We start from the raw sequence: 26,105 nt of genomic DNA, 5'->3' as shown, positions 1-26,105 counted from the left end.
GAGGAGAAGCTCTATATCAAATGTTGAAAGGTCTTCAGGATATATTATCAGGTGAATAAAGCAAAGTGCAGATTGGGATATGTTATGCTTCTTAATATTCTAAAAAGGGGTAAAAAATCAGGATTTGTATTTGCTTATAAAGAGGCAGTGGAAGGAGACAGGAGATACCTGGAGAAGAACTTAGGGGAAGAAGAACAAATCGGTGGCAAGAAATGTTTTCAATGTACACCTTTTTATACCACTTTGATTTTTGAACGATGTGAATGAATACTCTTTTAAAATGCAATTTTTGAAATTAAAAATGAATAGATGAAGGTAGTGCAGAAGTTGGTCAGGCAAAGGAGACAAAGAAAAAGCAGTGAGAAAAGTGGAGGACAACCAAGGAAGTTCATTTCTGTGGGAGCTCCATGACAGCGTCCACCAAGACAGCACGGGATGTGGTGTGCAACAAGCCAAGCCAAGAGTGGGAGGAGAAGGAAGACAGAGGAAAGGCCATCGTATGTGGCCAGCAGGGTTTTCTGGTGACTTAGAAGGGTCAGGGTAGAACCTGGGCAGGTTAGAGAGAGGATGGGGTGGGAAAGGGCAGTGAGTATAGTGCACTCTTTAAAGACTGAGGGGAAAGGGAGAAAGAAGATGGTGGTTGGATGTCCTGGAGGATGAAGGAAGGAGGGAGGGAGGTAAGGAGGGAGGGAAAGAGCATACTGATGAGCCAAAGGGATGGAGCTGGGGTTGAGGGAGAGAGAGAGAGAGCTGGGTCAGGAATAACTAGGATCAGGAAGAATCCACCTTGGTAAAGAAGGAAACCCTCATAGGGGTAAGGGTGAGATGGCCATGTTGGATGGTCTTGTGCTTTCCAAAAAAAAGGAAAGAGTGATTACATATGCTCAGAGTCAGGTTTACAGGTTTTAGGATAATGGAGACATTTGGAAGAGATGCTGAAGCAAATTTGTTTGACGACCGAGTATGTGTGCAGAGGCGATAAGTCATCAGCCGGCCCTGGTGTTGCCTGGCTCACATGTTCATGTTCATCCAACCCTCGCAGAATCAGCTGGAGGAAGGGCAGCTGTAGGCTGAGTCCACAGCAGAAGATGTTCTAGCTCAAAACTCAGAGGAGCCACTCCTAAAAGAACTATAAAGAATTACCATGTGACCTAGCAATCCCACTACTAAGCATAAACCCAAAAGAATTGAAAGCAGAGATTCAAACAGATATTTGCACACCCATATTCATAGCAATATTATCCACAATAGCCAAGAGGTGGAAGCACCCCAAGTGTCCATTGACAATTGACTAGATAAACAAAATGTAGTGTATGCATTCAATGGGATAGTATTCACACTTTAAAAAAAGAAGATTCTGACACATACTGCAATAAGGATGAACATTGAGGACATTATGCCAAGTGAAATAAGCTGGGCACACACACACACACACACACACACACACACAGTGTGATTCTACTTATAGGAGATACTTAGAGGAGTCAAATTCATAGAGACAAAGTAGAAGGGTGGGTTTCAGGGGCTGGAGGGAGGGGAATGGGGAGTTAATGTTTAATAGATGTATTAGTCTGCTCGGGCTGCCATAAGTACCACAGACTGGGTGGCTTAAAGAACAGACATTTATTTCCTCACATTTCTAGATGCTGGAAGTCCGAAATCAGGGTGTTGGCAGGGTTAGTTTCATTGAAGCCTCTCTCCGTGGTGTATAGAGAGCCATCTCCTCCCTGTGTCTTTACATGAGCCTCCCACGGAATGTGTGTGTGTCCTAATCTCCTCTTTTAAGGACACCAGTTCTGTTGGATTAAGGCCCACCATAGTGACCTCATTTTAATCTAATTACCTCTTTAAAAGCCCTGTCTGTAAATAGTCACATCTGAGGTACTGGGGGTTAGGACTTCAACATATGAATGGGAAGGGGGTGTGCATAATTCAGCCCGTAATAATGAGTATGGAGTTTCAGTTTGGGAAGATGAAAAAGTTCTGGAGATAGATGATGGTGATAGTTACACAACAGTGTGAATGTACCTAATACCACTGAACTGTACACTAAAAAATGATTAAGATGGTATAAATTTTATTATGTATATTTTACCACAATACCAAATTAAATTTAATTAAATTTTAAAAGGGAAAAAAATCCTCAGAGGGACAAGGGGACTGAGGGTGCCACTGAAAGGATGACAGAACTGGTGGGCTCCAGGCAGGCAGCATGCAATGGTCAGAGAATCAGGTGGGTGTGGGCAGTGGAAGGGATGGAGACACATGGCGGAGGGAGATAGGACAGTAGGAAACAGGAGTTTGTAGTCTGACCACACTTAGGGTTTCTGAGTGAAGTCTGGGCAACCAGTCAGTTCCAGGCAATGATGAATCCTCTCCTTTCCCATCTGTAAAATGGGTGTTATTATTCCCTGAAAATTTCCCTGAAAATAAGACCTAACCAGAAAATAAGCCCTAGCATGATTTTTCAGAATGCTCATTATATAAGCCCTACCCCAAACATAAGCCCCAGTTAAGATCGTCAGCCAGACTGACGCATTTAGTACATCCATTGCAACACATCACAGACGTATTGAATTATAAAATGATATTACTATATAATTAAATATAAATAAATAACATTATTGACATTAATACTTAATATAAGTTATATTATAAATTATAATTAAGTATTTGTAAATACCCAAGCAGGCGCCATCAGACGAGAGGTAAATGCCTATGTAAACAGATGAACTCGAGACTTATTGCCAAATGACCAATCATTATACAGATACAATAACGTGCAACAAACGGTAACAAACGGACGTAGTTGTATCTAATATGAATCTTCATAATTAAATATGTCATGTATTGTAACGGACGTACTTAATGCACTCATGTGAAGTAAAGAGATGTTTTCTGAGTTTTGGTACCTGCAATTTTTCGTCACTTTTGTGTGGACCATCATTCTTTTTTTTTAATTTATTTTTTAAATTTATTGGGTGACAATTGTTAGTAAAATTACATAGATTTCAGGTGTACAATTCTGTATTACATCATCTATAAATCCCATTGTGTGTTCACCCAGAATCAGTTCTCCTTCCATTACCATATATTTGATCCCCCTTACCCTCATCTCCCACCCCCCACCCCCTTACCCTCTGGTAACCACTAAACTATTGTCTGTGTCTATGAGTTTCTGTTTCTCATTTGTTTGTCTTGTTCTTTTGTTGTTTTTGGTTTATATACCACATATCAGTGAAATCACATGGTTCTCTGCTTTTTCTGTCTGACTTATTTCGCTCAGCATTACACTCTCAAGATCCATCCATGTTGTCACAAATGTTCCTATATCATCTTTTCTTACCACCGAATAGTATTCCATTGTGTATATATACCACAACTTCTTTATCCATTCATCTATCGAAGGACATTTTGGTTGTTTCCATGTCTTGGCCACCGTAAACAAAGCTGCAATGAACATTGGAGCACACATGTCTTTATGTATAAATGTTTTCAGATTTTTTGGGTAGATACCCAGGAGAGGGATTGCTGGGTCATATGGCAATTCTATTCGTAATTTTTTGAGGAACCTCCACACTGCCTTCCATAACGGCTGCACCAGTCTGCATTCCTGCCAACAGTGTATGAGGGTTGCTTTTTCTCCACAGCCTCTCCAACACTTGTTACTATTTGTCTTGTTGATGATAGCCATTCTGACTGGGGTGAGGTGATATCTCATTGTGGTTTTGATTTGCATTTCTCTGATGATTAGTGATGTTGAGCATTTTTTCATATGTCTATTTGCCATTTGTATGTCCTCTTTGGAGAAATGTCTCTTCAAGTCCTCTGCCCATTTTACAATTGGGTTGTTTGTTTTTTTTGTTGTTGAGTTGCATGAGTTCCTTGTATATTCTGGATATTAGCCCCTTATCGGAGGCACTATTTGCAAAAATCTTCTCCCATTCAGTTGGTGGCCTTTTTATTTTATCGATGGTTTCTTTTGCTGTGCAGAAGCTTTTAAGTTTTATGTAGTCCCATTCGTTTATTTTAGCTTTTACTTCCATTGCCTTTGGAGTCAAGTTCATAAAATGCTCTTTGAACCCAAGTGGACCATCATTCTTAACTGTCATCATTTTTGTTGCTGCTCCTGTCTCGAAAGTCTTCAATTAACACTTGATTTAATGGTGGAATAGCACTCTCAAGATCCATCCATGCTGTCACAAATGTTCCTATATCATCTTGAGATTTAAAGGGAATAATATTTTGACCCCCTGACAAGATGAGTGCAAAAAGAAAGAGCTATTCCGTCGAGTACAAGAAAGGAATTGTGGAGGACTCCCGGGGCAAGAATCTTACGGCTTTCTGCAAAGAGAAGAAGTTGGGTCTCCAAATGGTCTGAAAATGGCGAGCAGAGTACGATAACCTCAGTCAACAGGTGGACGAGGGAAATGCCCAGAAGCACAAGTGTGGATCAAGTCGGCAACCATTATTTCCTGAGCTGGAAGAAATCATGGTGAATGGATTGCTGACAGGAGAGCAAAGACTTTGGCTGTGCACAGGACTGATATCCAAGCATTTGCCCTCGCAATGGCACCACCATTAGAAATATCCCCAGAAAAATTGAAAGCATCACAACACGGGCTGGATAACTCCCTTCAGGGATAGGAACTGTCTCTAAGATTGACCACACTGTTCAAGCTGGAAGACACTGAAGTTATTAAATGTGCACTTGCATTCAAGTCCTTTGTTTATGGCATTGACTTTTCTAAATACCAACTCTCCAACATGATTGCTAAGGATGAAACTGCAGTGTTTATGGGCCAAGGATCTCAAACGACAATTTATCGAAGGGGTGCCTCGTCAATCTACATTCCCTCCACTGGTTACGAAAGTGCACGTGTTACCTGTATTTTGGCCATTCGTCTGGATGGAAAGAAAACCCCACCTCTAATCATCACTAAGGGCGAGAAAGAAGGTTGAACGTGTTTCAGGCATTTATGTTCTTGAAACCGAAAAAGCCTGGTGCACACAAGCAGTTATAAGGAAGTGGGTCAATTTAATGCTGCCACTTGTTTTGTGAGGTGGCCAAAAAGGTCTGCTAGTCTGGGATTCAGCCAGCACTCGCCACACTAAGGACATGAAGAACTTCCTTGCAGAGAGAAGAATAGATGAAATAATGATTCCCACAGGAATGACTGCCTATCTCCACACTCTTGATATTGCAATAAACAAGCCATTCAAGGACCATTTGCACATGGAAATCAATGACTACATTGAGAATAGAATGAAGAGAAATCAGTGTGAAAACTTTGTGAAGCCTAGCCTGCAAGAGGTCGTGACTTGGGTGAAGAATTCATGGGATAAAATCACTGACAGCTGTGTTGCCAATGCACTAGAGCAAGCTGCATGGACAAGAAGTGCTCATTTAAGGAGAGCTCTATTGCTCTGGACATGAGAGATTGGGGCCAATGGTTCTACAGGAAATGGAGTCGCAAGAAATTCAAGCCAGAATTCGGGGTTTGGAGAGTTATGACGATGTTCCAGAAGAAGATGACATGACTGTATTTGAATAAGTGTAGATTTTTGTCCATGAATAAATGAATAAATGTAGATTGTTGTACATGAAAAAATAAGACATCCCCTGAAAATAAGCCCTAATTCATCTTTTGGGGCAAAAATTAATATAAGACCGGTCTTATTTTCAGGGAAATACAGTATCCTTATTACTATAATAACTTCCTCGTGGAGGCGGCAGGAAGGGTTTGGGCAGGTAGTCTTGCTGTGCGGTCCCTGTTCTCTGGGAGCTCTATCTCTTTTGCAATTTTCAAACCATTACATCAGCTGCTTTCAGGCTGAATATGAAAGCTGCAGTCAGTGTGTTTCTATAGTGACTTACATCCTTCTGAGATGGAAAAAGTGGAGCGAACCTAAGAAAAAAATGGGAAATAAACAGCCCAGATATGTGACAGATAATAAAATCCCAGAGGGATAGAATCTGACCTGGTTCTATTGCTGCTTCATTGAGAAGATTTCTGGCAAGCACACTTGACTATTTTATGCTTGTCATATTATCTTCTGTAAAGTGAGGTGACACTTTACCTGGTGAAAGGCTAACATTGAAACACAACTGTGAGGGTCAAGGAACTGGGAAAACCCAGGAAAATTTCAAGCCTCATTGGCCTTACCCCTGGCTACTTTGCAGAAAATCAGGTTTCATTTCTCTGTATCTGCCTTTCTTTCTTCTTTGGAACCAGCCATGGGAAAGGCATCCTGGCTATATGGACAGGCTTTACAGAATGGCTTATCACTTCCTGACTATGTGATCATGAGCAAGTCCTTAACGACCCTGTGTCTCAACTTCCTAATCTGTGCAATGGGGGCAGACTAATTTCCACTTTCAGGAGTAGTTGGAAAGGACTGAATGAGATGATTCGTTCAGGTCCCCAATAAAGAATGGCCGGTAATTCTGGTGAGGAAATAGCTGAGCCTGGGCAGAAGTCAACCTCCTGGAAACTGCAGTTCTCTCTTTTCCCATTCCCTTCCAGTTGGCCATGGACAGAGCGAAGGGGAGAGGATGGTAGTGTCCGACTTCCATGTTTTCATCAGGGATGTGTTACAACACGTGGATACCATGCAGAAAGACTACCCAGAGCTTCCTGTCTTCCTTCTGGGCCACTCCATGGTAAGTAGACCACAGAAGACCCAGTCTAATCAGGCCTCGCGGTGGGTGGGTGGTATGAGAACCCATGATGGAAAAGGGGCAGCCGTGCCTCCCTGCCTTTCCCTGGCTGACATGCCCCACTCTGAACGCCCTGTACTTGGAGTTCCAGGCAATTCATGCTTAGGAAACGGGCCAGGTTCAGAGTCCTGGGGACAGCCCCAGAGAGAGCTCAGAGTAGCCCATTCCTTCCTATCAGGAGGTGGTCCACCAGTTCTTACTGAAGAGCTTAAGTGTGGGGCCTCTTGGGAAACTGATCTTTTTTTAAACCCCGTTTCCATCTCAATGCCATTTCATAGTGAGGCTCTCAAGGGCACTTCTGCTCCCTACAGAGCCACTTGTCAGAGCAGGGGTGGTGATTTAGTCAGTGAGAAGTGCACAGAATGTGCCAAAACCCTAGGTGCTTGCTTCAGAGCTATACAGCACAAATGAGGCTAGGGACAAAGGCTCCCGTGGACCTAATTCCTTAAAGATCATTCAAAATCCTTTTCACCTTTTAAATGTATAAAAGCCTGTAAAACTTAACCACATATAATCTTTAAATTGAGGGGTCCTCAAACTGGCAGAGCACAAATTGGGACAGATCTTCCTCCCACAATCTTATGTGTTGGCTGGCAGAGAATTGGAGGTACTCGATTTTGAATTTGGTGAAAACTTTTCACTCCAGGGCAGAGCTTCTGCTCCCTTTGTCACAGCCTGGCTCTGTTCTTCATTTCTATTACCTGCCTGGCCCCCGAAAGCATTTGCAATTTCCACCCTTGGTTCACATTATCTGCAGCTTCAGCAAGCAGCCAAGGCCTGAGACCTTCAGCACCATCTACGTTCACTAAGTATTTTTCCTGGAACCTAAATTTTTGGGATCTTTATTGAACCAGAAAAAATAATAATAATAAGGTGTAGCAACCTCTTATTATCATCAGATTACAAAAAAAAAAATCTCATATTAAGCCTGATGGAATGGATGAATTGGACATCTGCCAGCTTTTGGCTTGAAATGATGTAGGAATGTGTTATTGTCTAACTTGCAGCCCACACGCAGAAACCTTATTTATATCTCTCTGAAATGTTTACTCTTGGAAAAAAATCATGTGTAATAAAATAATTGCAGACCCAGTTTATCCAACATTTGATGGTATCTATTCCAAGGTGGACCTTCATAGGGCTCTTGGCCACGCCTGCAGCTTAGAAGGACCTCATCCATGGAGCTCATTAGAAATCCATGCAGTGGTGAAAGACAACACACAGCAACTCTGCCCATTTTGCATTGCAGGGAGGTGCCATCACCATCCTCACAGCCGCAGAGAAGCCAGGTTACTTTTCCGGCATGATTCTCATTTCACCTTTGGTTCTGGCCAATCCTGAGTCCGCAACAACTTTCAAGGTAAACAGACTTCGAGTTCTGTGAAACTCCTGCAGCTTCCCAGGACCCAGAGCATCTATTTATAGCTAGAGTCTGGGGTAAAAGGGCCAAAGTCCATTCTTGAACTTCATGCACTATTGTGTGAAGGTTTGGACAAATATCAAACATTGTTGTAACCGGGATTTTATAATTTCTAAAGTCAGATGCGTTTTTTCCCAAAGACAAAGGAAAAAATGACTTCCTGTTTGTGCATGCTTTATTGGTGAACGGTTAAAAGGAGAAAAGGTTACACGTGTTAGGAATCCAGCAAAGTAACCTTTGTTAACAAGTCACATGCAAGTCAAGCTGATTTTTGTTAAATATCTGCCAACTTCAGCCCAAAGTGCACAGTAAGTGGAATTGCAGGCTATTTATAATTGCAACATAGAGCCGTGTTCACTGTAGCTCTCCTCCATCCCAGAGCATTTTCCCCTCTGATTCTAACTGAGCCATGATTTTGTTTTTCTGGTTATAATGATACACAATGGTATATGTGTACATCTCTTGGTTCTGGTGCTTTGAGCTACTTTAACAAGGCAAACAAGCCAACAATACTACCAGAAGTAGAACAGGTACCTTCTCTCCCTGAGAAAGGAGAGGAAACTGGTGGCCTTAGCAGGACTGCTTAATTGTGAATGTAGGTTGTTGACATGTGATGTGAGGGGCATGAAGTTTGAGAGAGATAATAACTGAATGAGAGTAGAGAATCCTCACCCTGTGTATCCCCCCAAAATGCTCCATCTCACTGCAGTGCTGGGTGGGGCTGCTGCTTCCTGAGCCAGTTCTGGGAACTCTCAAAGGAGCATGAAGGATCAGGTGGTGGGTCACAGGGCCCTGGGGAACAGGGCAGCCATTAGCCCACGGGCTTACCCTGCTTTCCCTGGCCTCATCATCAAATGACAATGGAATCATTTAAATCAAAGCCTTAGCTCTGATGCCTCCAGTATTCTCCTGAGGACCCGAAGAGGGGAACACAGGTCAGGGAATGAAACCTTATCAAATGTCCTCACATGTTTCCTACAGCCCACAGCCACACACTTAATCCTGGACCTAGAGATGGGCTGGTGGGTCCTGTGTATGGGCTTCCAGTTACACACAGAAAATTTCACAAATTTAAAATGAGAACAGGCTGAGCAAAAGAGAAACCTAGAACTATCTGATAGTTTAACCAGAGAACAGTTTACTTAACTTGAGGAAGAAGAAAAATGGCTAGCTCCTTTGAATTTGACTCCATTTTAAGTAAATCACCACTGCCCTATTGAAATTAACTGTCATTAGTAAATTTCAGTGTCATGTGGGACAGCAGAAGGAGGGGGCAGGAGCCACCATGAGTCTGCCATGGAGAGAAGCAAGATCATCCATAGAACCATAGGTAATGCATGGATGGCATTTAGAAGTGCAAGTGGGGGGCATGACCTCCTGGACAACTCCCATCGTGACTGTGATTGCATAATGTGAGCCAAATCAGTCAAGCATTCTTGTCCAAGTAGAATAAGCAAGACCAGAGTCACAAGGGAGAGGGGTGTTCCCTCTGCCATCCATGGGCTTTGAGTCATAAAGATTTACTCAGTTCAGTGAGTGCCAGACATGTACTGTGCTTTCACGTGCATTATCTCACTTAACTCCCCTCATCAACCTAGGAAGAGGTCGTGACCTGTGTCTTATTGATGGAACACTGAGTTTTAGACCGGATAAGTGCCTTTGCCAGGATCACATAACTTGTGTGATGGGTTTGAATCTGGGGCTATCCACTGCCCCTCTAGGGTGTTTTCTCATAGAAGAAAATGGATGTTTTCTGCACTGAACTTTTATCCTTACAGAAAAGCCAGGGACTGTGGGGCTTTTCAGATGAAGTGCACAAGGAGGGTCATGGCAACTGAGCTCAGATGTGGAGCCTGCAAGAGTCGCTGGTGGAGGCGGAACTTCTGGCCAAGGCCACACCAATGTGACCTTTTAGAGCCCTGTGTTACTAGATCACCTTCTCAAATCAGGGACGAGCTCTCCTTGGGGGGAATGCAGGTCTCTTCTTATTAACCAAGACAAAGGGATTTCCCATTGCCCTCAGACTTGAGGGCTCATTCTCCCCACCATGGATTCTGTTGCTGCCTCTGGTTCTCGGGCAGTTTTGACTGATAGAGTCTATGATTTACCTGTCTACCCACCCCAGATGTCTTGATCACCCTCCACACATCTAGTCCTGTCTGACAACCTTCCAGAAAGAGTCTCACTGAATCGTTGTTTAAAATTTAATTTAAAAAATTTTAAATAATACATTTATGCAAGAGAAGCTCCCTCCCACCCCAGTTGAAGGTGGGCAGCCAGAATTACAGGGGGAGTAGATTTATCTTCTGTGGATGCACACACACCCATCATTTACTCCTATGCTTTACATAAATGGAACATGCTCCTGCTCTTTTTGTTTCATTTTTTTGTTCCCTTGGTAGGCTGATTTGTTTCTGTGAGTTTTGTGTTCAATTTGGCCAATTTGCAGAGCAGTCTCTCTTAGCACTCCTCCCCATCAGACTAACAAGGGGCCCGCTGTGGGATGGGCTCTTGATTAGGTGAGGCCCCGCTATAATATGGGCTCTGGATTAGGTGTGGTCTTGCTGTCAGATGGCTCTGGATGAGGCGAGATCCTGCTGACTGAACTTCAGGTCATTTATTTGCAGTGGTTTGCTCTTATAGACCCCCAAAATAGACAGATTCCTATAGACCATCTCTTATTGAGAAAGCTGAGGCACAGGAGGGACCCTTCCCTGGGTCAGTCTCAGTGTCAGGGGGCCACAGAAAGCAAAGCCTCATGACTCCTGGCCTCAAGACTTCTCACCCAGAACTCAGCTCAGGACTTTTCAAAAGTTTGTTTGGCCAGGAGTTCCTGCTATAGAGATTCCTGAAATCCTTAAAGCAGGCAACATAAGACCCCAAGCTTTTCAGTATAGAGGAGCACATGGAAGGTGACAGTCCCTTGTTGACGTAAGAAATGTCAAAACTTGTAGAGAATTTTTATGAGTTTATTTGAGCCAAACTGATGGCATATGCCAGGGAGCAAGATCTCAAATGCTCCAGAGAATAACAGTTTTGCAGTTCCTTTTATGCATTTGAAATTGAGGAAAGTACGAAAGATGACCTGGAGGTGGGAGAAAGCAAAGCGGGATTGGATTGCAGGATAGTTAAGATTGTTTGCTCTCTTGGTGGTTTTGCCTTAGAAGAAGGGGTCTGAAAGGGGGCATTTCAAAGGTGTGTTCTGGATGCACAGAAACAATGGACAGGGCTTGCTTAAGGCAAAGATAAGCCTTTTAGTAAAGAAGTTATATGCCTGGGGTATAACTACCCACTATGACCTTCCCAGGTAGGAAGTTATGATTAGATCACACTGTGAGGTTATTTTCCAGAGAACCTCTTTTTTTGTCCACATCCTCTACCCTGAAATGTGAGAACTGCAGACCCCACCCACCTCCCCAATCCTGCACACAGCTGTTTTTCGCCTTCATACTCTATTTTCAACAAGCTGGGGTACATTTAGCCTGGAGGAGAGACAAGGACAGAGGCTTCTGGCCTCCAAACACTGTGCTAAGAATGTGGTTGCACAAGGGAAAGACAGCAGGAAAAATTTAGAAACAAAAATCTAGAGCATCAGACCAAGTCTCAGCTGTTTATGAGGTCATTTCATGGGATTATGTCCTGGGGAAGGCAGGGCTAGAGTAACACCAGGGACAGAGGGGAAACCCTTGGCTGCCCAGGTAGGGGGTGTCAAACTCTGAGTTAGAGACTGGGGTCTCCCCTCACCTGACCTGTCGCAGGAGGACACCCAGGAATCTGCAGAGGCTGTAGAGCCTCTCCTTTACCTGGAACCCCCATGGTCAGGACAGAAATTCCCCTAAGCAGAGCCTGGGGTCAGGATGGGGCTCAGGCTGCTGGGAGGTTAGTGTTCTAAATGACCTCCTCTGCCTGTTGCCTGGAGGTTGTCCCCTGGAGTCCTGGATCAGATGCAGAAACCAGCCCAGTGCTTCCAGACGCTTCCACTCTCAGCCAACCAGGGCACCTGGCCAACTAGGGAGGAGTGGCAGCTATGAACCTATCACTCCTTGGGTGACTTCCTGTTCATCACCATCCTGTAAGGAGGGAAAATTAGTCCCAATTTACAGACAAGGAAATGAGGCCAATTTTCTCACTCAAGGTCAGCTTGATTACCACTTTGGCTGGCGAGTGTGGCAGGGTGCTCTCTTTTACCCCAATACCCACCCAGATCAGGCTCCTTTGACTTGAACCCTCTTCCCATCTGAATGTCACTCATCTGTTTTTAGTCACCAGAATCCAGAAGGCCCTTGGAGCACTGGGGGGTGGAGAGGAAATGGGTGGGGGCATGGAGGATTGCCCTCTTTCAAACTTCAGGTACAGTTAGACCGCGGAGTCTGGGACTTAGCTGTGCTCATAAACTTGGCAGCAGTGATGCACTGGGGGGCACTGTTAACTCTGTCCTGCAGGTACCTGCTCTCTAATAGCTGGGGGTGCGGACTTCTAGACACTTAGGACTTGAGGAGTAAGTCATCTCTCCAACACATCTTTGGGGAGCCCCAGCAGCCAGCAAGTGTCCTGCAGTCTTTTCCAGGGGCTTATGAAAAAGGGCACACAATGCTCTCTATTCTTTGTCTGCCTGAAGGTGCACTTTCCCTCCCAACACATTCTGGGCCATCCCCTGACCCTTGCACTGATGCCACCCTTACAGCAGGCTTGGAGTTCTGGCCTCTCTTTGTACAGGTCAACCTGCTGGAGCCACTTTATAAGATAACTATTGTGATTACTTCCCTCATGTCAAGGCTTTCATGGGCAGAAGCTTTAAAATGATCTTGGGGTGGGGGAGGAGGGGAGGCGGCATTAAAACCTTTCATATCAATAAAAGCATTTGTGCAAGTCTCTAGTATTTAAAGTGATGGGCCTGCAGTTAATCCAAGAATGCAACAAGGGCTTATCAAGAACACAGGACACATTCCGGTCTCTTGCTCATCAGGAGGTAGACTTTGTTTCTGGAGAGTTGTCCTCTTTCATGAGTAAAATAATTTGGGGTTCTAGCTGTGATATCATGTTTCTTACAAGTTGCAGGCCACACACTTTCCCTGAAGTCTCCACTCTGAATAATGTCGGCATGTGCTCACTCCTTCAGTCAACCAACGCGTAGTTCTTGAACTTCTCCTGGTACCAGAAGCCAGAGCAGTTAGGGATGAGCTCTGTGGGAATCAAGTCTCAGGCAACCATCCCAGCAACGCTTCGAGATTAGTTTTATTATCCGCATTTTAGAAATGAAGAAACAGCATCATAGACTTTCTTGGGAATACAAAACCGGAGGTCTGATGCAAATTTGCCTGACTCCCAATCTCCAAGTCTGATTCCTCCACTTCATTTCCTCCCTTTTCTGGGACTGGGGTCCAGTGACTGTGTCCATTTGTAGTGGGTCTTGGTCCCCAAATCATCCTCAGGTGACAAGACCTGGGGTCCCTCACTGAGAGCTCTGTGGTTGCAAAAACCTGACTTAGGGTCATGATGATGATGGGGGTACTCACCTCAAAGGGGGGCCCATTCAGGGTCATCCCTCTCCTGAGCTGGATCCAAGGCGCTCTCCACACTTCCACAGGATTATCCGAAGAGTTTGGTCAAAATGGCATCAAGAATGGTAATACCTTGCATCCCACCTTCTATATGGGTGAACCAGCCTCTCCCCTGCATCTGTGTTACGGCTTCCTTTGTCTTCCCCTGGAAGTAGGCCTGGGGCTCTCGCAGCGGATGGTGGAGGCTGAGGGAGATTGTGACAGAAGCAGCAGCAGCCACTAGGGCAACCTGGATAGAAGTAATCTTTCTGGGTATGGGGTCTGCCAGGCTGTTTCCGACCCCCACTGACTCCTTACTGCCCGACCTCGAGAACCCGTACTTGGCCCTTCTGTCTTCCTTCGTTGCCACAATCAACCCATTGCCTCTGCTTAGCTCTTTCTGCCCACAGCCCGCACTTTCCTCCTTCATCAGACATGAAGCTAAGGAAATAAACAAACCTTAAAAAAACAGTGGAGAGAGGGAATCTCTTTTGCAACTATTCAAAGCATCCTGTCCCTGCATCCTTCTCGGATCTTTTATGGGGAAGAGGCTAAGCACCTAATTTTTTAAAAAAGCTGTGACATTATTGTCATAAAAAAAATTGTCTCTACCCAATTAAATTCTTTTAGAAATGTGGTTTGGAACTTACTGTACAGGTTTAGAAAAAGAACTGAGGGTCAAGGCTGTCCAAACTTCTTTTATTGTGGCTCCTTCAAAAGGGCAACTTGCCCCTCAGAGACATCTGTGCCCTTCCCCTCCAAACAGTGTGGATCAGGAACACTTTCTCTACTCTGGCTGCACATTAGAATCACCTAGGGAGCTTTAAAAATAAAACATTGATGCCAGGGCCCCAACACAATCACAATCTCTCAGGGTGAGACCTGGTAAGAGGCATCTGTGATGCTTCTCTGAGAAACACTGGTGGCCAGTCCCTTAAACTTCAGGGTCCACACGAGTGTCCTGGGGTTGTATGAAAATGTATTTCCTGATCTGATAGGCCCCACATCTCTAGGAGCTGCTGTTGCTGCTGGTCTGAGAGCCACTCTTAGAGCAGGAGGCCGTAGAATATCAGGAAGGGACAGGCTGCCAAATGGGTGTACTGAGTCCCCTACCAGTATGCTAACTGGATGGAAGGAACAGAACGTTAAAAACAAAGGACTGTCTTTTGGGAAGACAGGGAGCGACAGGTCACTTGAAGGGACTCCCTGACTCAAGATACCTTAGTCATGGTTTCCACTCCTGTGTCTGCCTCAGGCCCCTCCCAAATTCTCCCAGGTGTTAACTAACACCAGGGCTTAGTAATCACCTACAGGCTGAGACTTTCCTGTTCTTGGAATGACATCTGCAGGGTTTAGTGACAGAATCCAATCATGCAGAACGGAGAACAGGCTGCAATATCTACACCCTGACCCCTCATCTATATTTGTAATTGGACAATCAGTTCTCGTTGCTAGGACACAAATATTTTCCACTTCACTCAGCCATTGGAGTTGTGTTGTCATGGGCACTCACCCATCTTGAACTCACTAGCATCAGCTCCCTTAGATGAGTGAGAATGGCTGCTGCCCTGAGACTCCTTGTGGTGGGAAGTATACAGCTGCACACAGCTTCTGATCCACCTATCTGCCACCTCCAGTCCTAAGCATGATGTATCCTTGCCATGTCTCCTCCTGTTTGTGCTTTGGGCAATGTCATTGGCAGCTGCAGGGAGAGGAGTCCTCACCAGGACTGATTTCTTATATTCGGAAGGGGGAGTTAAGGTGGTCAACTGATCTGCCATTAATTGTTGAGTTTCCCCCAGAGATCAAACCCTTGCACTGTTCATTTTTTGTAAAGCAAATGCTTCATCTTCTTTTATTTTTCCTAGGAAGCTCTTTTCCTAAAAACTTCCTTTAGCTGTAAATAGTTCCCCTGTTAAAAGGAAGAAAAGACCACTGGCTCAGAGAAAGGACAGAACAAGTTTTTTCCTATAATTCTCTCCTAGAGGTAGAGTCCTTCCTAGCTTTCTAGTCCCCCTCACCACCCTCTGTGAAATCAGAGCAAGGATGGTTCCAGCCACAGCATGGCTTTTTCTGATCCTTGTCAAGCCTAAACTGTCAGCATCTTCTGAAAATAGAGACCTTGACACTTTCGGGTATAAATGTTTTGGTTTAAGAAGTGCCAGTGGCAGGAACATAGATTCAAAGACAAAGGTAAGTCTGCCTCTTTGCGATGGCCGACTCCTGTGTGCCCAGGTCCATACAGAATCAGGTGAAGGGTAACAAAACATAAATCGTTCACAAATGAAAAATCTGCTGGTGGGCTTCAGAGAAATGAAGTGGGTGCTGTGTGGTCTCTCTGCTTGCTTTTGTTTCAGGGTGAATGCCAAGGTGCTATGTCCTTGGGCCTTTTCCTGGCTATTAGTCCTCTCATCTGGGAATGGGTAGGAAGCTAGCTTGCAGAAAAACAGCCCTGTCCTTGAGAAGGCCATGTTGCACCAGGAAGGCAGACAAGCTAAATTGGACAACATCTGGAGATTGACGTTTGCACAGGGTCCTATCACACACTGCTGCCCTGTGATTCTTGGGCATGGCAGGGTTACACGTGGAGTCAACCATCAGCCCCTGTGTCCACTCGGAGCTGTGGGCAAGAGTCATCAAGAACAGCAGAATGTCTGGATGCTATTTTATAGACTTTGGGATATAAAGTTTTTTCCTAATAGTGTTGCCTCTGGGCCACCATTGCTGGAGGAGATAAGTCCCTAAAAGTCCACCCTCCTTACACTAGCATGCCCACAGTGCACTTCTTTCTGTTGTGTTTTCTCTTTATTAAAAAAATTTTAACCCTTGAAAGCGTAAATACCAACTGCTGAATTTAGGTTCCCAGAGGCGCCCCCAGTTCCTGGAGGTCACAGACGTTTGATCTGTGTTCAGAACCCCTAAGTCCTTTCCTTTTGTAGAGCCCCAAGAATTCTGAGCCCTTCTGGTCTGGTTCTTGTCCATGGAGCTGGCCCACAGCCCCCCTTGCTTCTTGAACCTGCCCAATAGATCATGTCCATCCCATGAGGCTTCAGGCTGTGTGGACTGACTCAAGTGCTAACCTAGTTCTCCATGTTGGATTTCCTTATATTTCTATGCTAGACTGTCACAGGTCAGCTCAGAGCTTGGCGTTAGTGCTTGGCACATTGATGACAGAGAATCAATCTGCATGGGGTTTGCATGCCTGGGCACCAGCCTTGGGGTGCAATGAGCTGCAAGAGTCTTAGAGGCAGGGCACTGCCATTCCTGCACTGAAAAATGGAGAGTTGACCATGTGAATCCACAGTAGGTGCAGCACATATGTTCTTTTAGGAGCAAAGCCCTGCCTGGCCCCTGGCAGCATGAGATTGCATCAGGCATGTGTGTTCCAAGGAATAGAACGCTTTATAGCTCTGACTGTAAAAGAGATTGGGCAGCACAGCGATTGTCACCTTGGATAGCATCAGTGCCTATGGCTCTTGATCATCCATAGGACAGTTTAGGCTCTCAGTTGCATTCATATAGGGAGAGAGTGAATAATGACGGCCGGTGGCATAAAGGGGAAGAGTGGCCTCGCCCCCTTTCTAGCTGACCTCATGGTGTGGCACTGAGCCTCTGTTTTCTTGTCTGTTATATCAGGGTAAACTCACCTCACAGCATTTGTGTCAACATTAAAAGACTGGGCACCTATGACTGTGCCCAATGCACCAAAAGATTGTTACTCGGTAGATGTTAGTGCCCCCACCCCACCGCACCCCAGCAAGGGTAACAAGGGAACATCACTTTTTAGCTGCAGGATGTGGTCCCTTAACATGCACTGAGAATTCATTGTTTTCCACCTTCCATGTGATTCTAATTTCAGCATTTCACAGTTCACTTTTGAAATAGCATCCTTCATCCCCTAGAGTCTATGCACAGTGCAGAAATGAGAACAGTCCCCCTCTGCAGGCAGAAGTGTGAGATCCAGATTCACACTTTTCCTGGGTAAACACCAGATCCGGCAGTAGAGATGAGGTGGGGTGGGCCAGGAAGGCCTGTATCTGAATCAGGTTCAAGTTCAAGGAGCATATATTGAGCACCTGCTGTGAGTCCAGTGCTTTTGCGCACAGTGGTCTCCCTTGGCAGCTGAGGAAACAGAAGAGACTCAGCGATGGTCAGCCCGCATATCCACATGTGTGAGGCAGCACAGGCAGGAATGAAGTCGCATCTTGCTCCCTCTGCCACACATCTAATCAGGCCTGGTACCTATTTCTGCTCCCCTCCAAGAGAAACCACAACAATCAACAGATTCTTTCTGATCTAAGCAGATTCCTTTGGGGCCTTCTGAGCTATGTGGCTTCACTCTCAGGTGATTCTGTTCCTGCTGTGTTTTTTAGGACCCCCTAAGAAGTGCCTAGTACACAAGAGCTCAGCTAGGCAGCCTAGCCTGCAAATAATTCAAAATTATGACTGATGAGTGATTGTGGGGAGGGTGAGTGCATGGAATCTATAGCAGACAAAAAACAGACGTGGCGTTCCCTCCGTCAGCCCTGGTGGCTGCCTCTCACCCGCTCCCCAGGGGAATCTCAACCAGACTAGCTCAAGACTATCTGAGTCAGAGCAGGGAGAGTCCCAGGGTGCTCAGCCTTGGGAAACAAACCTGGCTGATGTTCAGTTTGGGTGTCACTTTCTGTAATTTACTGTAAACTGTCCCGTGGGCAGAGCTGGGCATGGATCCCACTGCACTCACACCCTTGTTTTCCCTTCCTGGCTAGGTCCTTGCTGCGAAAGTTCTCAACCTTGTCCTGCCAAACATGTCCCTGGGCCCAATTGATGCCAGCGTGCTCTCTCGGAATAAGACGGAGGTGAGAGTCTCTGAAAACCTGGGGGGTGAAAGAGTGGCTGGGGGTGGAGGTGGTTCGGAGGGGGTGTGTGTGGCTGGGGCTGGTAAGCAGTGAAGGCAGCAGCCCCAGTGGGAAATCTGAGATTTAGCTCTGCCTGAGGCATTTTGTCGCCTTTTTTGCCGAGACCCTGCATGAAATGATAGGGATATGACGATGCATGAGATGCCGTCTGGCTTCCGGATCGGGAGGGAAGGGATGGGTGGCTGTGATGTCTGAGCTGTGCCCTAAATGGTTAGCAACGGAGCTAACCAGATGAAGTTGTGTGTATGTCAGTCAGGTCTCTGTTGCTTGTAAGTGACAGAAATTTAACTCAAAGCGATTTAAGCAAAACTGAAATTTATTGGTGAATACAAAGGTTGGACCATTAAGTTCGTGAACTCATCTTAGAAAAAGTGCTACATACCTCATTGCTGAATATCACTACAGTCACCTTCGAAGTACTCCCCTTGGGAAGCTATGCACTGATGCCAGCGCCTAGTCCACCCTTCAAAGCAATTTTGGAACTCTTTTTCTGGAATGGCCATCAGAGCTGTCATCGTATTACCCTTGACATCCTAAATGTCATCAAAATGTCTTCCTTTCAATATTTCCTTTATCTTAGGGTAAAGAAAGAAGTCATTGGGGGCCAGATCAGGTGAGTAGGGTGGGTGTTCCTATACAGTTATTTGTTTACTGGCTAAAAACTCCCTCATGGACAGTGCCGTGTGAGCTGGTGCATTGTTGTGATGCAAGAGCCATGAATTGTTGGTGAAAAGTTTAGGTCATCTAACTTTTTCACACAGCCTTTTCAGCACTTCCAAATAGTAAACTTGGTTAACTGTTTGTCTAGTTGGTACAAATTCATAATGAATAATCCCTCTGATATCAAATAAGGTTAGCAACATTGTTGCAACAAATTCACAAACTTAATTTTCCAACCTCATATAAATAAAAGCTTCAGGCATGGGTGGGTCCAGGGGCTCAAAAGTCTTATTCACCATCCATTCTCCCCAGGTCTCATATACCCTAGTTTGGCTTTATTCCCAACCAAACTTTCCACAAGTAGAGGTAGAGATGGCCACTGGAAGCTTTACATGAGCAAGCCCCGTGGAAAGTCATCACCTCTTTCCAAGAAAAATCCTAGGGCTGATTCTTATTAGCTGATTGTCCAAGCCTGGGTTATTTGTCCAGGAAAAGGGGCAGTGTCAACCCCACCCAACCTCATGAATCAAGAGGGGTGGAGTAGCAGAGGACAGAAGACTGGATTCAGGCCAGGCCAAATGTCCTATGTTCATTGGTTGTGGGGGCAGTGCTGGGCTGAAGGTGGATCAGAGGAAGAGGGTTCGGCTGGAGGGAACAGCATGATTAAAGAACCCTGGTGTAGAGAAAGGACAGCACAAGTGCAGAACAGCCAGTAGTTTGGTTTGACCACATGTAAAGCAACAGGAGAGTGTCAAGGGGTAAACTGAGGACAGATCATGAGGTAGCCCACACACCCCATCTCCCAGGAGCCACTGCCCTCCTGGGAGTGTGTTGCAGCCCCTGAGCAGAGTGGTACTTCCTTCTATAAAAGCAAAACTAGCTGAGAGAAGCTTAGAAAGAAGGGGCAAGGTGGCTTTGGGGGAGATAAGCTGGGAGGCTGTGCCGTTGGTCAATGTCACCACTTGTGGGACTAGGCACTAAGGTTAGCATAGTCAAAAGGTCAAGATCAACAGTGTGCCCAAGACAGTGGATCTGAGCAGAGCCCAAAACCCCAGAGGTTGGGGTTGGTCTCTTAAACTGCTGCCCAGTGAACCAGTCCACCACCTGTTTAGTGAAAGGCCAGCACTTATACCTGCCTTTGATTGGGTCTTTATGCTCCATGCCAGTTGGGTGCTGCATGCTTACCCATGCACGGAAGCCCCAGATGAGCATACTGAGGTTTTGCAAGATGAGAGGACCTGCCTGGATCACCCACTGATGGGACTAGTCTGAGAGCTTAGATGGGTATGGTCCCCAGTACCTGCTGTGTCTGTGGGAGCAACAACCCCCTGCAGACTTACAGCCAGAGGACAGGCAGCAACCTTGGGCATCTGGAAGACACTGGAATTATCTTCGGGATTAAGCAAGTCATTTTGCCACTCTTCTGCCTCAGTTTCTAGTCCTGCTTTAGGAATTTGAAATCGAAATCAGTGGCTTCCTAAGAACCTTGTAAAACGGAACGGGGTGCTCTGGGTTTCCCAGGTCTCCTTGGGACTTGAGCAATGGCCTTTAGCTTCATTATAAAACTTGGCCTCCTGGCCCTCTGAGTGACCTAGAGAGTGGGCAACTGAGTGTCAATCATCCCTAATGGGGAGGGAGACATTCTTGATGAGGGGTCGAAACTCCCAGGCCTCCAGGGCCAGCACCTCATTATGAATCTGGCTGGTGAGAGGCTCTAAGGAGTGGTAGGGCCTGCGGGGAGCCAGACGGTATCTGATGCACTCAAGTCATCAACATTCAATTTTAATTTTAATTTAATCTAATTTTTAAAACCCACAGTGCCTCCCAAACCCACATCTTAGAGCCAAAATTGGTGGGTCAAAGAATATTTGAGTAAAGAAAAAAATTGTAATTTCAAAAAGCAGATCTACATGGTGAAAAGGTACAACTTTAGGATCCAGAAAGACCAAAACCAAACATATGCAGTTTCATTAAATCCTGACATGAATGAAACCAACATTAAACCCATTTCACAGATGAGGAAACTGAGACTCAGAGGTTAAATAACTTGTCAAAGGTTGCACAATGAGACAGAGGGCAGAGCTGGGATTTGAACCAATTTGGTTCAAAAGTCCATGCTTGGGTGCCTCCTTCCAGCTAGTATTTACAATCATTAAGCTCTTTTTTTCCTGTTTTATAATTACTGGTCCACGCAGCCAGGCCATGGCTGGGGGCCATTGCTCTGTGTGCAGGATTCACCTTGTGAGGAGAGTCAGTGTGGGGTAGGGGCTCGTCCACCTGCCAGCATCCACCATATTGGCTCCGGCTTGAATGTGCAATCTCTAGTAAAAGCAATTATTTTTGCAGCAGGTATGCTTGGACAGCAACAGATTAACAGAGAGAGGGATCTCTCTTTGAGATCCCTGAGAGGAAACATCCAGGTGCAAATCAGAGTCATGTATCTCACCACCTGAAAGTACTTAGGCCAAGAGGAAGAAAAAAAAAAGATAATGAAATGATTCCAAACCTTCTTTGTTTAAAAGCAGCAACTCTGAGTTTTTAATCTCATTTTTGAAATAGTGGAAAATTCCACTGCAGGCCTTAAACACATGGAAGAGTCTGGTGTGAATACGCAGCACACAGGCTCTCCCTGAATCCCTGGTTGCACATGATCAGGTATCAGGTTTCTGGCTGGGTAGGTAAATTAGGTCATTTTATAGAAACACTAGTAAATGTCCCTTCTGGGGAGACTCCCAAGGAGGGACATGGCTGATCAGCCCCAAGACTGCACTCCCTTGGAACGAATGGAGCAAGGGCTTCCATTCCTGAGCAGGGAGAATTCGCGCCTCACCAGTCCCCTCTCTGAACCTTCTGCTTAGCTTTAAAAATAGCACCACCCAGAAGGAGACGTGCTCAGAAAACGTGCCTCCCAGGATCTAACATCAGGATGTCTTAAGGCACATCTTTAACTAAGATATTTCCCATGGAGCCCTGCAGCTGTAAAAGCCTCAAAAAGAAAAGAGATGTTTGTCTAACAAGCTTACTGAAGCCTGCTGGCCCTTGGAGAAAGAGCACAGGCTTAGTAGGGGGCTGCGGGGGCAGGCTCTTGGGAAGATTTGGAAGTCTGTCTCTGGGGAAACAGGCTGGCTCTGCCATTCTAATGTCAAAAGCAGGGTGTTTCTTTGGGCTTTGCTGTGGCAAGTGTTCTCGCAACCTACCCAGGACTGTTAGCGCAAAACCGTTCACTAGCATCGCTTCACAGCTGCCAGCCCACAGACGCACAGTCTCCTGGCATGTGTAGCCTCCAGGAGTAATACTAAAAGTGCCTTGGAGTGTGCAACACCATCCATTCCATGATAGTTGCGCCCTTCTTCTGTGTCAGACTAGCCCTTCCATCTCCCACAGCTGTGAGAGAGCAGTCTTATTATAATCATTTGCATTTATGGAAGCTTGGGCCCAGACAGGGCAAGTCACTCACCAGAGGATACACAGCTACTAAGTAAGGATTTGAGTCCAGACCTCTCTGCTCTGAGCCAAGTGCTTTTGGCACTAAAATCCTGGGAACAAAGAAGTTACTACTCAGGCATTTTTCGTTTGTCTACATGTTTAGAGTTCCTGGTCAGAACAGTGGAGTACTGACATATTAGTCTTTCCACCCTCGAAATGTGATGAATCCCTCCCACTCTGAATGTTCTCAATAGTTCTCCAGTGAAGGACATGGGGGAAGAGGTGAGGAGGGGTGTTGCTCAGAGTCTCCTCCTGCCCTCACACCATTGCTAACCATGCAGTTAATTCCAAACAGAATGCATAGCTTTCTTTCTGAGCTCCATCCTTCGACCTGTGAACTGGGTAGAAGCTGGGAGGAAGAGATGCTGTGGTTCTGAACACATCTTTCACTGGAGACATGCACTGTTTATATACCGAGGCACTTCGTTTTCTAGAACCAAGTCTCTGTCCTTTATAAATACATTGGGATGCCCGCCAGGAGCATCCTGGCTGGTTTATATCATGCTGCCTGGCCATGTAGTGAGAGCTGTGAGGAGTGGCCAACTCCAGTTCAGTTCATTTCTATAAGTGGATGCCACTCCAGACCCCATCCGGTGTTTCAGATGTACCAGCGTCAAGGATTAAGCCCCTGCTCCCCTGTTCCCTGCAGGTTTCCCACCCACATGCCAGGAGGCCACCTTCCACCCATGGCCTGCAGAAAACTTCTGCCAGGTCTTGGAAAGTTCAGCCACACTGACGCTTTTGACTAATTATAACCACAGCTAAAGATAGGCCCCAGCCTCTACTCTGTCCACAGGACACAGCCTCCCACAGCAGTTCCCTCCAATAACTGGTTATTAACTTTCCAATACTCCCAGTTTGGTTAGCCAATTTTATTTTATGACTCTGCATCAATCATATCTTATAAGAGGTCTGACAATTAAGTTCGTGAATTTGTTGCAATGATGTTGCTAACCTTTTTTGATATCAGATGGATTATGAATTTGTACCAACTGGACAAACAGTTAACCAAGTTTACTATTTGGAAGAGCTGAAAATGCTGCATAAAAAAGTTAGACAATCTGAGCTTTCGTCAACAATTCATGGCTCTTGCATCATGACAATGCACCGGCTCACACAGCACTGTCTGTGAGGGAGTTTTTAGCCAGTAAACAAATAACTATTGGAACACCCTCCCTACTCACCTGCTCTGGCCCCCAATGACTTCTTTCTTTACCCAACGATAAAGACAATATTGAAAGGAAGACATTTTGATGACATTCAGGACATCAAGGATAATATGATGACAGCTCTGATGGCCATTCTAGAAAAAGAGTTCCAAAATTGCTTTGAAGGGTGGACTAAGCCCTGGCGTCTGTGCATAGCTTCCCAAGGGGAGTACTTTGAAGGTGACCATAGTGATATTCAGCATTGAGGTATGTAGCACTTTTTCTAGGCTGCATTCACAAATGTAATTCCCTTGTATTCCCCAAAGAAGACTTGTCTATTTGAGGCAGCTGTAATTTACCAATCCCTTAAAAAACATAACGAGCCATTAGAACATGTCTTGGTGTGCATAGCTCCATATAGGGGCAGCTGGAGAATGGGTCTGTCTTGGTTTGTACCCTGCAACATGGGGTCTGTTTGCTACAGATGTTTCCCCCAGATGTTTCCTGCTCCCAGCCCTCCTCCTGCTAACTCTGGGAGAAGCAGCTGTGAGCACGGGACAGTCAGGTCCCTGAAGTCAGTGACGTTAATAGCAGCAGAAAAGCCAGGGACTCTATAGAGAGACTGTCAGGGGTAGTCCCAGCTGCCAGCCAGACCCAAGACAGAATGAGGCGTTCTCCCTGCCCTGCAGGCCAAGCTAAGCTCATCCAAGTACCTTCATGTGGTCGAAGAAGGAAGTAGCACACTCAGGTGTGCTCACATAGGAACACAACACAGCCTTTGCAAAGCTCTGTCAAAAACGCTATTAGATTGAACCCTCGTTTACATGAGGATCCGATGCAACTGACCTGGCAAGGCTTGGAGAAGTGGAGCCAGACACAGCCCCAGACAGGCCTCTGACCACAGGGTCTCCCTGCCTGCCCAAGGGATGTTTGGCTTCTACTAGCAAAGGGAATCAAAACAAAGAATGAAAAACCGAGCTTGTGGGGAAAGGAGAGGGCAAAGTCAGTCATCGGTTTTTCCCTCCAATTTAATTATGGAAAATTTCAAACCTACAGAAAAGTTGCCAAGGTGGTGCAACACACACCCATATAGTCCTCCCCAAGATTCACCAATTGGAAATATTCTGCCGTACTGTCTTATCTATGCGAAAATATCAATATGGATATAGATTTTAAATCTTTTTAAAATTTATTTTGGTAAGATATACAAAACATAAAATCTTCCACCTTAAGCCTTTTTAAGCATGTAGTTCAGTGACATTAAGTACATCCATTGTTGTGCAGCCGTCACCACCATCCATCTCCAGACCTTCTTCATCTTCCCAAAGTGAAACTCTGTGCCCATTAAACACTAACTCCCCATTCCCCTCCCCCAGCCCCTGGTACTACCATCCTGCTTTCTGTCTCTATGAATTTGACTATTCTAGGAATCTCATATAAGTGGACTCATACAGTAGTTGTCCTTTTATATCTGACTTATTTCACTAAGCATAATATCCTCTAGGTTCAGCCACGTTGCAGCATGTGTCAGAATTTCCTTCCTTTTTAAAGTTAAATAATATTCCATTGTATGACTATACCACATTTTGTTTATCCTGTCATCCATGACACCTCTTGGCTATTATGAATAATGCCGCTATGAACATGCTTGTGCAATGTTCTCTTTGATACCCTGTTTTCAGTTCTTTTGGGTTTATACTCAGAAGTGGGATTGCCTGACTGTTTTGATTTGCATTTTCCTAATTATTACTGATGTTGAGCATCTTTTCATGTGCTTATTGGTTATTTATACATCTTCTTTGGAGAAATGTCCATCAAGTACTTTGTCTATTTTTTAAGCAGGTTATTTGGTTTTCAGTGTTGAGTTGTGGAAGTTCTTTATATATTGTGACATTAACTCCTTATGAAATACATGATTTGGAAATATTTTCTCCCATTCTATTGGGTGCTTTTTCACTCCATTGGTAGTATTCTTTGATGTGCAAAAGGTTTTCATTTTGATGTAATCCAATTTATCTATTTTTTTTTGTTATTACCTAAACTTTTGGTGTCATATTAAAAATTATTGCCAAATTCAATGTCATTAAGTGGATACATTGTTTGGGCTGAATCTTCTGAAACGAAGTTGCAGACACCATGATACTTAGCTCTTGAATACTTCAGCACGTGTTGCCCAACAGGGACATTCACACATACAACCCCATGCCGTTATCACACTTTTGAAAAGTG

At 45.2% G+C, this 26,105-nt stretch overlaps 1 protein-coding gene across 4 annotated transcripts in view; it reads left to right on the top strand.

Annotated features, from left to right (window-relative positions):
• The window catches only part of MGLL (monoglyceride lipase), a 150,740-nt gene that overhangs the window by 111,298 nt on the left and 13,337 nt on the right, over positions 1 to 26,105 (top strand). For 2 of the 4 annotated variants that reach the window (XM_019718602.2, XM_019718601.2), the window contains exons 4-6: positions 6,528 to 6,664; positions 7,971 to 8,081; positions 18,433 to 18,522. In XM_019718602.2, the coding sequence (XP_019574161.1) occupies positions 6,528 to 6,664; positions 7,971 to 8,081; positions 18,433 to 18,522 (338 nt within the window). The remainder of the gene's footprint in view (positions 1 to 6,527; positions 6,665 to 7,970; positions 8,082 to 18,432; positions 18,523 to 26,105) is intronic. The other 2 variants (XM_074340474.1, XM_074340473.1) reach the window with 1 other exon arrangement.

Source organism: Rhinolophus sinicus, linkage group LG09 (assembly GCF_036562045.2).
Source record: "Rhinolophus sinicus isolate RSC01 linkage group LG09, ASM3656204v1, whole genome shotgun sequence".
NCBI classification, from domain to species: domain Eukaryota; kingdom Metazoa; phylum Chordata; class Mammalia; order Chiroptera; family Rhinolophidae; genus Rhinolophus; species Rhinolophus sinicus.
Note: the sequence above shows the minus strand (reverse complement) of the source record. Positions and strands in the feature narration are given on the sequence as shown.